The 11,272-nt window shown below is 34.2% G+C and overlaps 1 protein-coding gene across 4 annotated transcripts in view; it reads left to right on the top strand.

Moving 5' to 3' along the window:
• Positions 1–11,272, top strand: part of COL4A5 (collagen type IV alpha 5 chain) — a 265,691-nt gene that overhangs the window by 100,218 nt on the left and 154,201 nt on the right. For all 4 annotated transcript variants that reach the window (XM_032250872.1, XM_032250876.1, XM_032250873.1 and 1 more), the window contains exon 2: positions 8,255–8,314. In XM_032250872.1, the coding sequence (XP_032106763.1) occupies positions 8,255–8,314 (60 nt within the window). The remainder of the gene's footprint in view (positions 1–8,254; positions 8,315–11,272) is intronic.

Below are 11,272 nucleotides of genomic sequence, written 5' to 3'. Positions count from 1 at the left end.
AAAAAAAAAAAAAAAAAAAAAAAAAAAAAAAAAAAAAAAAGACGTTACAACATATATCACAAAAATACACAAGATCATCAAAGATTATTGTGGACAACTATGCTGACACACTGGAAAACCTAGAGGAAATGGAAAAATTCCTGGGAACATACAACTTACCGAGATTGAATCAGGAAGAAATAGAAAACCTGAACAGACCAGTAATGAGTAGTGAGATTGAATCAGTAATAAAAATTCTTGCTAAAGAAAAGCAAGGACCAGATGAATTCACAGCCAAATTCTAACAATCATACAAGAAAGAAAAAATACCAATCCTCCTGAAGCTATTCCAGAAAATCCAAGGGTAGGAAATTCTCCCTAATTCATTCTATGATGCCAGAATCACCCTGATATGAAAATCACACAGGGACTCAACCAAAAAAGAAAACTGCAGGAAAATATCCCTGGTGAACACAGATTGAAAAGCAATTAATAAAATACTAGCAAACAAATTCAACAATATATCAAAAATATAATACACATGGTCCATTGGGATTTATGGCAACAATGCAAGGAAGGCACAACCTATGCAAATCAACAAATGTGATACATTACATCAACAGAATGAAGGATGAAACAATATGATCATCTCAATAGATGCAGAGAGGGCATTTGCTAAAATTTAACACCCCTTCATGATTGAAACTCTCAACAAACTAGGCTTAGAAGGAACATACCTTAACATAATAAAGGCCCATGTACTTCAAATCCACTGCAAACACCATATTCAATGAAGAAAAGCTGAAATTGTTTCCTCTAAAAACTGGAACAAGACAACGATGCTCCCTTCCACCATTCCTATTCAACATAGTACTGGAGGTCCTAGTAAGAGCAACCAAGGAAGTGAAAAATAAAAAAGGCATCCAAATGGGAAAAGAAGAAGTCAAAATGCCCCTCTTTACTGATATATCTATCTAGAGAAACTTAAACAATGAATTCAGTGAAATTGCAGGATAAAAAATCAATGTACAAAAATCAGTAGCCTTTCTATACACCAATAATGATCTAACCAAGAAAGAAATCAAGAAAGCAATTTCATTTACATTAAGTAAAATAAGTAAAATACGTAGGAATGAATTTAACCAAGGAAGAAATATTCTGCAATGAAACCTATTAAACACGTATGAGAGAAATGCAGATGACACAAACAAATGGAAAAATATCCTATGCTCCTGGATGAGAAGAATTAATATTGTTAAAATGATCATTTTGCCCAAAGGAATGTATACATTCAACATAATCTCTATCAAAATGCCAATGTCACTTTTTCACAGAATTAGGAAAAAAAATCGTAAAATGTATATGAAACAAAAAAAGAGCCTGAATAGCCAATGCAATCCTGACCTAAAAACAAAGCTGGAGGCATCACCATTACCTGACTTCAAAATATATTACAAGTCTGTAGTAACCCAAACTGCATTATTTTGTTGTGAAAACACAGACCAGTGGAACGGAATAGAGAACCCAGAAATAAAGCAATATGTTTATAGCCAATTGATCTTCAACAAAGCTGACAAGAACTTACATTGGGGAAATGTTACCCTCTTCAATAAATGATGCTAGGAAAATTGGATAGCCACATGTAGAAGTATGAAACTGGACCTGTATTTCTCACCATATACAAAAATTAACTCAAGATGGATTAAAGACTTAAATCTTCTTTTGCACGGGAAAATAAACTATCAACAGAGTAAACAGATAACCTACAGAATGGGAGAAAATATTTGCGAACTGTGTATCCAACGAAGGTTTAATATCCAGAATCAACAAGGAGCTTAAACAATTCAACAAGTAAAAATTTCATGTAAATATAAGACCTGACAATATAAAACTACTGGAAGAAAATCCAGGAGAACTGGACATTGCAAATAATTTGACTAAGACCTCAAAAACACAGGCAACAAAAACAAAAATAGACAAATGGGGCTACATTAAATAAAAAGTTTCTGAAGAGCAAACGAAACAATCAACAGAGGGAATAGACAATTTATTGAATGGGAGACAATTTTTGCAAAGTATTTGTCTGACAGGGAACTAATATTGAGAATACGAAAGGAACTCAAACAACTCAACATGGGGGAAAACTGATTAATCCCATTTAAAGTGGACAAAGGACCTGAATAGACATTTCTCAAAAGAAGAAATACAAGTGGCCACTAGGTATATGTAAAATGCTTAACATCGCTAATCGTCAGAGAAATGCAAATGAAAACCACAATGAGCTATCATCTTATCCAAGTAAGAACGGCTATTAATAAAAGGACAGAAAAATAACAGATTTTGGCAAGGATAAAAAGAAAAGAGAACTCTTATATGCTATTGTGAACATAATCTAGCATAGCCACCATAAAACTGTATGGAGAAGAAAGAAAAAAGGAGGGAAGGAAGGAGGAAGGGAGGGAAGGAAGAAAGGAGAGAAAGAAGGGAAGGAAGGAGGGAAGGAAGAAAGGGAGGGAGGGAGGAAAGTAGGAAAGAAGGAAGGAAAGAAAGGAAGGAAGGAAGAAAAAGAAAGAAAGAAAGACTAAAAATAGAATCACCAGAAGGAAAGAAAGAAAGAAAAACTAAAAATAGAATCACAAGAAAGAAAGAAAGAAAGAAAAAAGAAAGAAAGAAAAACTAAAAATAGAATCACCATACAACCCAGCAATTCCACTACTGCGTATCTATCCAAAGGTAAAGAAATCAATATATCAAAGAGATACTTACACTTGCCTGTTTACTGCAGTACTATTCATAATTACAAAGGCATGCAATTAACATGTTTATCAACAAGTGAACAGATAAAGAAAATGTGGTACGTATACACAATGGAATACTACTTAGCCATAAAAACTAGTGAAATCATAGATGGAACTGGAGGTCATTCTCTTAAGTGAAATAAGCCAGCCACAGGTAGACAAATATTGCATGTTCTCACTTATATGTGGGAGCTAAAAAAAAAAAAAAATGACCACATGGAGGTAGAGAGTGGAAAGACAGAGAAGAGAGACTGAGAAGGGTAAGCGGCAGGGATGGGGAGGATGAAGAGAACTAGGTTCTTAGCATATTAAAGATGTCATTTTGTGGTCTTCTGGCTTTCATTATTGCTTCTGAGAACTAATCTGTAGATTAATTTTCACTCCGTTGAAGGCAGTCTGTCTTGTCCTTTTTGGTACTTTTAAGGTCTTTACTTTTATGGTCTGTAGTTATGTTCTACGTTACCTAGTTTCAGGTTTTGTTTTTCTGCCATTGGATTCGTTTGGGTTCTTGAATCACAAGTATCTGTAGATTTTTACTGAGAAATCTTAGCCATTGTCTCTTTATTATTGTCTTTATTCCCTCTCTCACCTCTTCTAGAATCCCAATTACCTTTATGTTATCCTTCCTCATTCTTTCTTCCCTGTCTCTTAATGATTATTTCAGCTTCCATGTTTTATCTCCATGCTACATTCTATATAATTTCTTTTTAGCTTTACTAAGTCTTTTAACTTCATTCTGTCTCTCTTCAGTTCTATTTAATCTGTTGTGAAGCCCATCCATTGAGTTTTAAATTTCAATTACTATAGCTTTTACTTCTAGAATTTATATTTTATTTCAATTAAGCTATGTCATTTTCTTAAAGTTGCTGACTCCCTTTATTATTTTTAAGTTAGAAAAATTCTTTTATAATTATAGGAATAGTTATATATTTTTTATCTGATAATTCTAAATGGCTGAAATATTTACTGAGTAATTTCTGCTGTCAGATGTTTCTTTTGGTTTTTGCTCATGGTAGTTTGTTTTCTTGTATGCTTAATGATTTTTAAGTAGGAAAGCTCTTCTTCCCTTAAAACATTATGTATTCGAATTGTTTGAAGTTTACTATGAAGGTATGTTTTTTCTACATAGAATTTGTATGTATTGTTGCCCAGCTTTTATAAGGTCCAATGCAGTCAGAGTCCACTCAGGTAATGCTAATTTGGATTGCAAATCTGGCTAGTTTGTGATGAGTTTTCTAAGGATTTTTTTTTTTTCCTTAAAAAACTAAGCACAGGATATCTTTACTCTGCTAAGCACCAGGATATCTTTCTTCCAATTCTCTGGGAGTGGGATTGTGAGGTACATTTATGCGTGGTACACCCTTACACTAAAAGAAATTATAAAACAAAACCTGAAAATTCTTCAAGGTTGGCAAATGTCCTCAGGGAAAAAGTAGTTTCATTGGTCAGTTCATTGCTTGGTTTTCCCTATATTTTAATTTGATAAATTTTATTGTGCTTCTATTTGATGCTTTTAGAGATTTTAACTTTCTTCCAGGCATTTTTTTAAAGTAAGCATATCCTCTGGCTACCTAACTAGCCACATGACTGGAATATTTCTTATTTCTCTTTGCCATTGTTTTGTAGTATGTGTCTCCTTGGAACACCTGAATCAAAATCACTTAGAGATGTTTATAAAAATTTGAGATTCTGATATTCAACTTCAGGCTTACTGGAAGAATCTTTAGGATGGGTTGCTGGTATGTGAATTTTTGTGAGGTTCTTTAGGTGACCTTAATTTATATAAAATTTGTTTTTATTTGTATTTTTAAGTCTAATATCTGGTCTTTTAATTGTAGCAGCAGCAGATCAAAATTGATATTTATTCTTGCACCAGATGTTCATAAATTCATTGTTTTCACCTCTATTTGACATGTCAACTTTTATCATATAGTAGTTCTGTGTGTGTGTGTGTGTGTGTGTGTGTGTGTGTGTGTGTGTGTGTGTAGAACTGTTTCTGGCCTTTCTATTTTTGTTCATTGAATACCATACTATTTTAATTATTGTAGTTTTGTGATTTGTTTTACTGTGTGGTAATACAAAACTTTCCTTACTCATGTTATTACTTTCTTCCACAATAAAAATTTAAAACATTACTATATGTGCATCATTTTCTTGCTTTAACAGTCTTCAGTGATTTTGAAAATTTAATTATCCTTTTCATTTGAACTTAGAAAGTCTTTTAGACTGAGGTACATAATGTTCATTTTACCTCTTTGCCACAATCAATTTTATATTTTAATAATGCTTAGCATGGCAATTTTTCCTCTAGATATCTTTCTGTCTATCCTTCCAGGTTGAAGTCCAGGTAGTCACTTTCTCCACAGAGCCTTTGCCAATGCTCTCAGGCTCAAGGGAACTGTTTTTCTTAAATTTGATAGCAATTATTGACTCTACTACTCGTTTTTACTTGGCTAATCCTACAGAATCACAGACAGTGAAAACTGGAAGCTACCTAAGGAGATCATACTGTCTATGCCATTTTATGAAGGAGAAAATAGCCCAAGACTATGGAAATGATTTGTCTCCATGGTTAAATGATTCAACTGCTGAAGTAAACTTATATTTCTTGTATTTTATAGCTCTTTCAATTAGCATTGTTTGCTGTATTATTATTCAATTGCATTTTGATATTCTTTTTATGTGTCCTGAAAATACGTAGTTACTTAAAAAATAAAATACCTAGTTACTTTAAAAAAGAAAAAAAAAAAAAACCTAGATTGGAAATTCCTTAAAGGCAGCACCTACATCTACTTTTGTACAACTCATAGACCTAATATTGTACTTGTGGTTATTAGATACCTAATCAATATTAATAGTTGTTGGTAAAAAAAAAAAAACAAGTTGTTCCATTAACCAGATGTCAAATTGGGGCTATTTCCTTGTGGGTGCCACTGTTATAAATGTATAGAAAGTGGCATCTAGTGGTTGGTGTGTGTATTACAAATGTCTGTTTAACCCGTGAGTACCACAGTCATTCTCATAACCTAGGTGGAATAAATAGAATATAAATTAAAATTTTAAATGGAATTTAAGCACATTTATCTAAAATTCTCAACTGTTTTAATCCGTGTTCTCTCTAATGTAAAACTACATATTAATTAATAAAAATTGCAAACATTATATAAAATTACTTGTAAAATGACATGGAAGAGTATTTAAGGTTCTGCTTGTTTATAAATTATATTAGGAGTTAGGGGCTATTGTTGGATACTGAGAAGTCAAAATGCAATTATAAAGAAAGGTCACATAGAATCTTGTTCACATTGATGAAATCCTGTCAGGCTATTGCTTTGCATTATTTTTGGGAGCTTAATTTTTATTTAAAAGAGGAAGATCTCTCAAAGGCTGAAGATGGAAAGCTACACCATCTTCTACTCACAGCAACAAAAATCCATGCACCTATATTCACATATGAAGTTCAGACATACATTTCAATGTCGAGTGTTAATTATTCTTACATTAACAACCATTTGCGGTTATCACTACTCTTAACCTTTCCATTAATGCATGAGTGTTGACAGTATGCACACTCTAATTCAGGGATTATGGCCATTGACAGTTACCATCTTTTGAACTAGTGAATCAGTATCTTCTTGTGAAATGATATCTTCTAAATTTTATAAAATCCATAGTTTGAAACCTAAAATTTATGTTTGCACAAAAATATTATATATTTTTAATTAACCTCTGATTCCTGCCTATTGTAATGTAATGTATTACAATTACAAATGAACCCGTTGTAGATGGGTTCATCCCTTCCATTAGAGAGCAGTGATGTACTTTGCACTTCTACCTGCACCTAACATAACATAGTGGCTGGCATGTAAAAGGTGATCAGTAAGTATTTGTTAAATTAGTTACATATGTTGGATGGAGCTGTGTGTTATTCATCTTAAAAGTCTAGTGCCTAACAATTTTTCTGGCTTCTAGTAATATTCAATTCATGTTTGATGAATGAGTAAGTCTGAATAAGCCTATTTAATCTGTAATGTAGTTAGTGTAAAATACTAAAATCAGTATATAACCCCAAAACATATATGGATAATAAATAATGGCTGCATAGCAGACTTTCCGTTTGAAGTGTCAGGAGCACATCTTTTATTGGAGCAGCTTTTTGTAGTGTGAGTGAGAGATTACTCCAACATGAAGCCACTGTTGTTTGCTCTTAGAGGTTTCAGCATGAAAGTGACTTCTAGTTGCACCTGAGTTAGTTAGGAATTTTGACTAGAAGGATGAGTTCAGTGCTTTCAAAAGGGTTGAGTAAGGTACTTTGGTAGTGACTAGAGTAAAGGAAATTATGGAATGTTGAGCAGGAGGCTCAGGTATTTTACATCAAAGGCCTTGAAAGTTGATGGGCATTATTTGGTATTTATATCACATAAAGATTTCAGTAACTCAGTCTGATATCTATCTGATGAAAAGAATGCCACCCCTTATAAGTAAATACTGAGATATCCATGTATATTAAACTAATTTGTTTTTCGAAGCAGTTCATTTTCTAAGAGTAAAGGATAGTTCTGAACAGCTGAAGTCACATACTGTATTTTTTCCTCCATAGGTTTTCTATTTTAGAGGAGGATACTTTTCTGGCTTGAGGACCTCAGTTTCTAATATGATTGAATGGCTACTTATAACATCTAGACTATGGGAACAGCATTTGTGGTAAAGCTGTTAGAGACTGAGCTATTATTAGTGATGAAGGAGTAGGGGCAAAGAAAAGAAAGGAAGGTGGTAAAATATAGTGTTATATATTTTATGTTCCATGATTGCTCATGAAGGGAGAGAAACAAGTGACTTGAAGTGGTAGGCACTGTTGGCTAGTTGCCAAGGTCATTGCTAATACAGAGTGAGAGGTAATTTCTTGCAAACAATATTAAAAGAAAAAAAGGAGAGTTCCTGAGAGTTTGGACATATGGAAAATCATATTACAGGGAAGTTGTATAAATTTCTTTTTCATTTTTAACATATTTTAGATTATGCATAGTGTCAACACTCATGCATTAATGAAGAGGCAAAGGGTAGTGATAACCCCAAATGGCTGTTAATGTAAGAATAATTAACTTTGAAATGCATGTCTGAACTTTATATGTGAATATAGGTGCATGGATTTTTGTTGTTATAAGTACAATATGGTGTTTTTCCATTTTCAGCCTTTATTGAGAGATATCTCATTTTTAATATCTTATAAAATGATATTTTTCACTTTGATAAAAATTATGTTTGCTCCTTTTGAAAAATTCAGACAGAAGTGTATATAATAAAAGGTGCAAGCTTCCTGAGAGGTAGCTATTGTTTGCAATTGAGTATATCTTTTCAGATGTTTTTCTGGTATTTATCTTACAAGTTTGGATTGATGACTTCAGTTGAGCTGTAAGTCAGAGTCTGATTTTCGGGTTCATATTTAATGATTTTTCCTCTCTTTCTTTTCCTAATAGGCTTGCTATGGGTGTTCTCCAGGATCAAAGTGTGACTGCAGTGGCATAAAAGGGGAAAAGGTAAGGTCTGAGATTGGCTTTTGAAAATTTAGTAAAGCCAGTAAACTAGTGTTTTTAATAAATATTTATTTAGAAACAGGGCTTCTATCTCAGTACTTACGTAAGTGAAATGAATCCTATTGTACTGCTGATTTTAAACAGCTTATAAGGATTAGACTATATCTTAGGGATCAGCAAAGATTTTCTGTAACAGGCCATATAGCAAACATTTTAGGATTTATGGGATACATAGGTCTCTGTCACATATTCTTACCTTCTTTTTATCAATAGACCTTTAAAAGTGACTTAAAAACATTCTTGCCGGGCGCGGTGGCTCAAGCCTGTAATCCCAGCACTTTGGAAGGCCGAGGCGGGTGGATCACGAGGTCAAGAGATCGAGACCATCCTGGTCAACATGGTGAAACCCCGTCTCTACTAAAAATACAAAAAATTAGCTGGGCATGGTGGCGCGTGCCTGTAATCCCAGCTACTCAGGAGGCTGAGGCAGGAGAATTGCCTGAACCCAGGAGGCAGAGGTTGCGGTGAGCCGAGATCGCGCCATTACACTCCAGCCTGGGTAACAAGAGCGAAACTCCGTCTCAAAAAAAAGAAAAAAAAAAAAAAAACATTCTTAGCTCTTGGACCATAGAGCATGTGCCTCTTGGGGTCTGGATTGGGATCCCTTTCCTGTAACATATTTCTGGCAACCACAGCGTGGACTATAGTGGAGAAACCCTAACCCAACAGCTACTTTTGGGTAAGTGTTGGGGTCCTGTAATATCTGCATTTGGCCTGAGAGCTATAATCTGCTAAACTCTGATGGGTCTTATTGAAGGCACTGACTTACTTGACAGGCAAAGAGAGGGGAAAAACACTTAAGAAGGAAACTAAATATTGATCTGTGCCAGATACTAGGCAATTTCATGTATTTTTATCTACTCTGTGTAGGTTAATAATAGATTAACATTTTTTTTTTTTTTTTGAGATATGATATTGCTCTGTTACCCAAGCTGAAATGCTGAAATGCAGTGCCGCAATCAAGGCTCATTACAGCCCCTGCCTCCTGGGTTCAAGCAGCTCTCGTGCCTCAGCCTCCCAAGTAGCTGGATTGCAGGCATGCACCACCATGCCTGGCTTATTTTTGTATTTTTAGTAGAGATGGGAATTCTTCATGTTGGCCAGGCTGGTTTTGAACTTCTGGCCTCAAATGATCTGCCTGTCTTGGCAGGGGATTCCAGGTGTGAGTGACCATGTCTGGCTGAATTTTTATTCCTATCTTACTTTTTCCACAGCAGCATCTCCTATTGTATAGATATTATGATTACAAAGTAAGTATTGGTGAATATTATGTAGCATAAGCCTAACCACTGTAAGTCAGTGAATGACATTAATATTATAAAATTAAAAGGGATAGTGAATTATAGCTTAAAAAGAGTTATACTAGGAGACGGGATCATACTCTAGTCTCCACTCTTTGGGACTCAAAATTCTGAATGAATTAGTGAATGTTGCTAATTTTATATGAAGAAGTTTGGGACAATATCTCTAGGGTGTACTCTATTTAGGGGTATAGAAGGTACATTAGCATATTAGACATTTTAAAAAGTTCTGGAACAAAGAAACCTATTTGTTTGTTTTGTAATTCTACATTTCCAAGCCCCATTTGACCATGTTATAGACTTTCCCCCTAACAGAACACCTATTAATATTTATTGGATAGTCTTCTATGGGACACTTATTTGAGTAACATTAGTTTGAGTGGTGTAGTTTTGCAGTAATGGTACTTTCTTTAGTGGTGAAAATACTAAGAGGGATTAATTTCAGATAATAGTGGAGTGATGTTTATCAGATTAACTTTTCTTGAGATAAGAATGAAATACCGTGGACAAAATATAACAGCTATTTGATAGTACAAGAAACTAACCAAAGGAAGAAAGAGGAGAGGACTATGCACTTGAAAGAATGAAGTACACTGGACATACATGCATTTATATAACTTTTCCCCTGAGTACAGCCCTTAGTCTGCATGGCAAAGGATGGCTAAAACCCAGACAAAAACCCATGGTCATACTGTCTTGAGTCAGCAGACAGAGTTGAGGATGCCAGAATGGCTGGAAGGTGAGGGGGAAAATATTGGAATGTAGGGAAACACATTGGAAAGAGCTCACAAAATTGCTTATGGATTCCATCCAAATTTTTGCTTGAATCCTGAAGTTTATAGCCATAGAGGAAGATTCATAGGACACAGCAAAAAGGAACAGCTGGAAGGCTGTAATAACTGAGCATAGATTTAACTGCTGTCCATTGAAGGGAGAATGGAGTTTTAAGTTCAAGTTCAGCTGAGTTAACTATGCTCTTTCTTAAAATGGAAGTTAAATCAATACTCTTCAGAGGAAGTTAAGAGAATCCAGAATCTCTCCATATTACCTACAATGTCCAGTATGCAATTAAAACTTACCAAGTAAAAGTGGTATACAGTCAAGAAAACCAACCCTGAACTAACACAGATGTTGGAATTTGTAGACAATGATTTAAAGCAGAAAATAGAAAAGGAAAATCTCCTCATAATGAGTGAACAAATAAAGAATCACAACAGAGTACTGGAAACTGTATTTTAAAAAGAAAATTTATATTTGAAAAGCAGAATATAAGAAAAAAACTATTCATCAGATGGGCTTAACAGTCGAATGGAGATGGCAAAAGAAATAGTCAGTGATCCTAAGGATAAATCAGAAGAAAAACTTGATCTGAAGAGCACTGAAGAAAAAATTAAAAAAAAAAAAAAAAAAAAAAAAAAAGAATAGGGCCCCAGTGACCTCTGTCACAGTGTCAAATGGTCAAGTAAATATAAATGCAGTTATCTAAGGACAGAAGAGAAAGAACAGGATAGCAGAAAGAAGAAATAAATTATGGGGCAGTAAGAATGGCAGGAATTCTCCACACTTCATGAAAAGTATAAATTTACAGATATAAGAAGTT

This window comes from Sapajus apella, unplaced genomic scaffold (assembly GCF_009761245.1).
Source record: "Sapajus apella isolate SASKATOON/1434 unplaced genomic scaffold, GSC_monkey_1.0 scaffold73, whole genome shotgun sequence".
Lineage (NCBI taxonomy): Eukaryota > Metazoa > Chordata > Mammalia > Primates > Cebidae > Sapajus > Sapajus apella.
The sequence above is the reverse complement of the archived record's forward strand: the minus strand, read 5'-3'. Positions and strand labels throughout refer to the sequence as shown.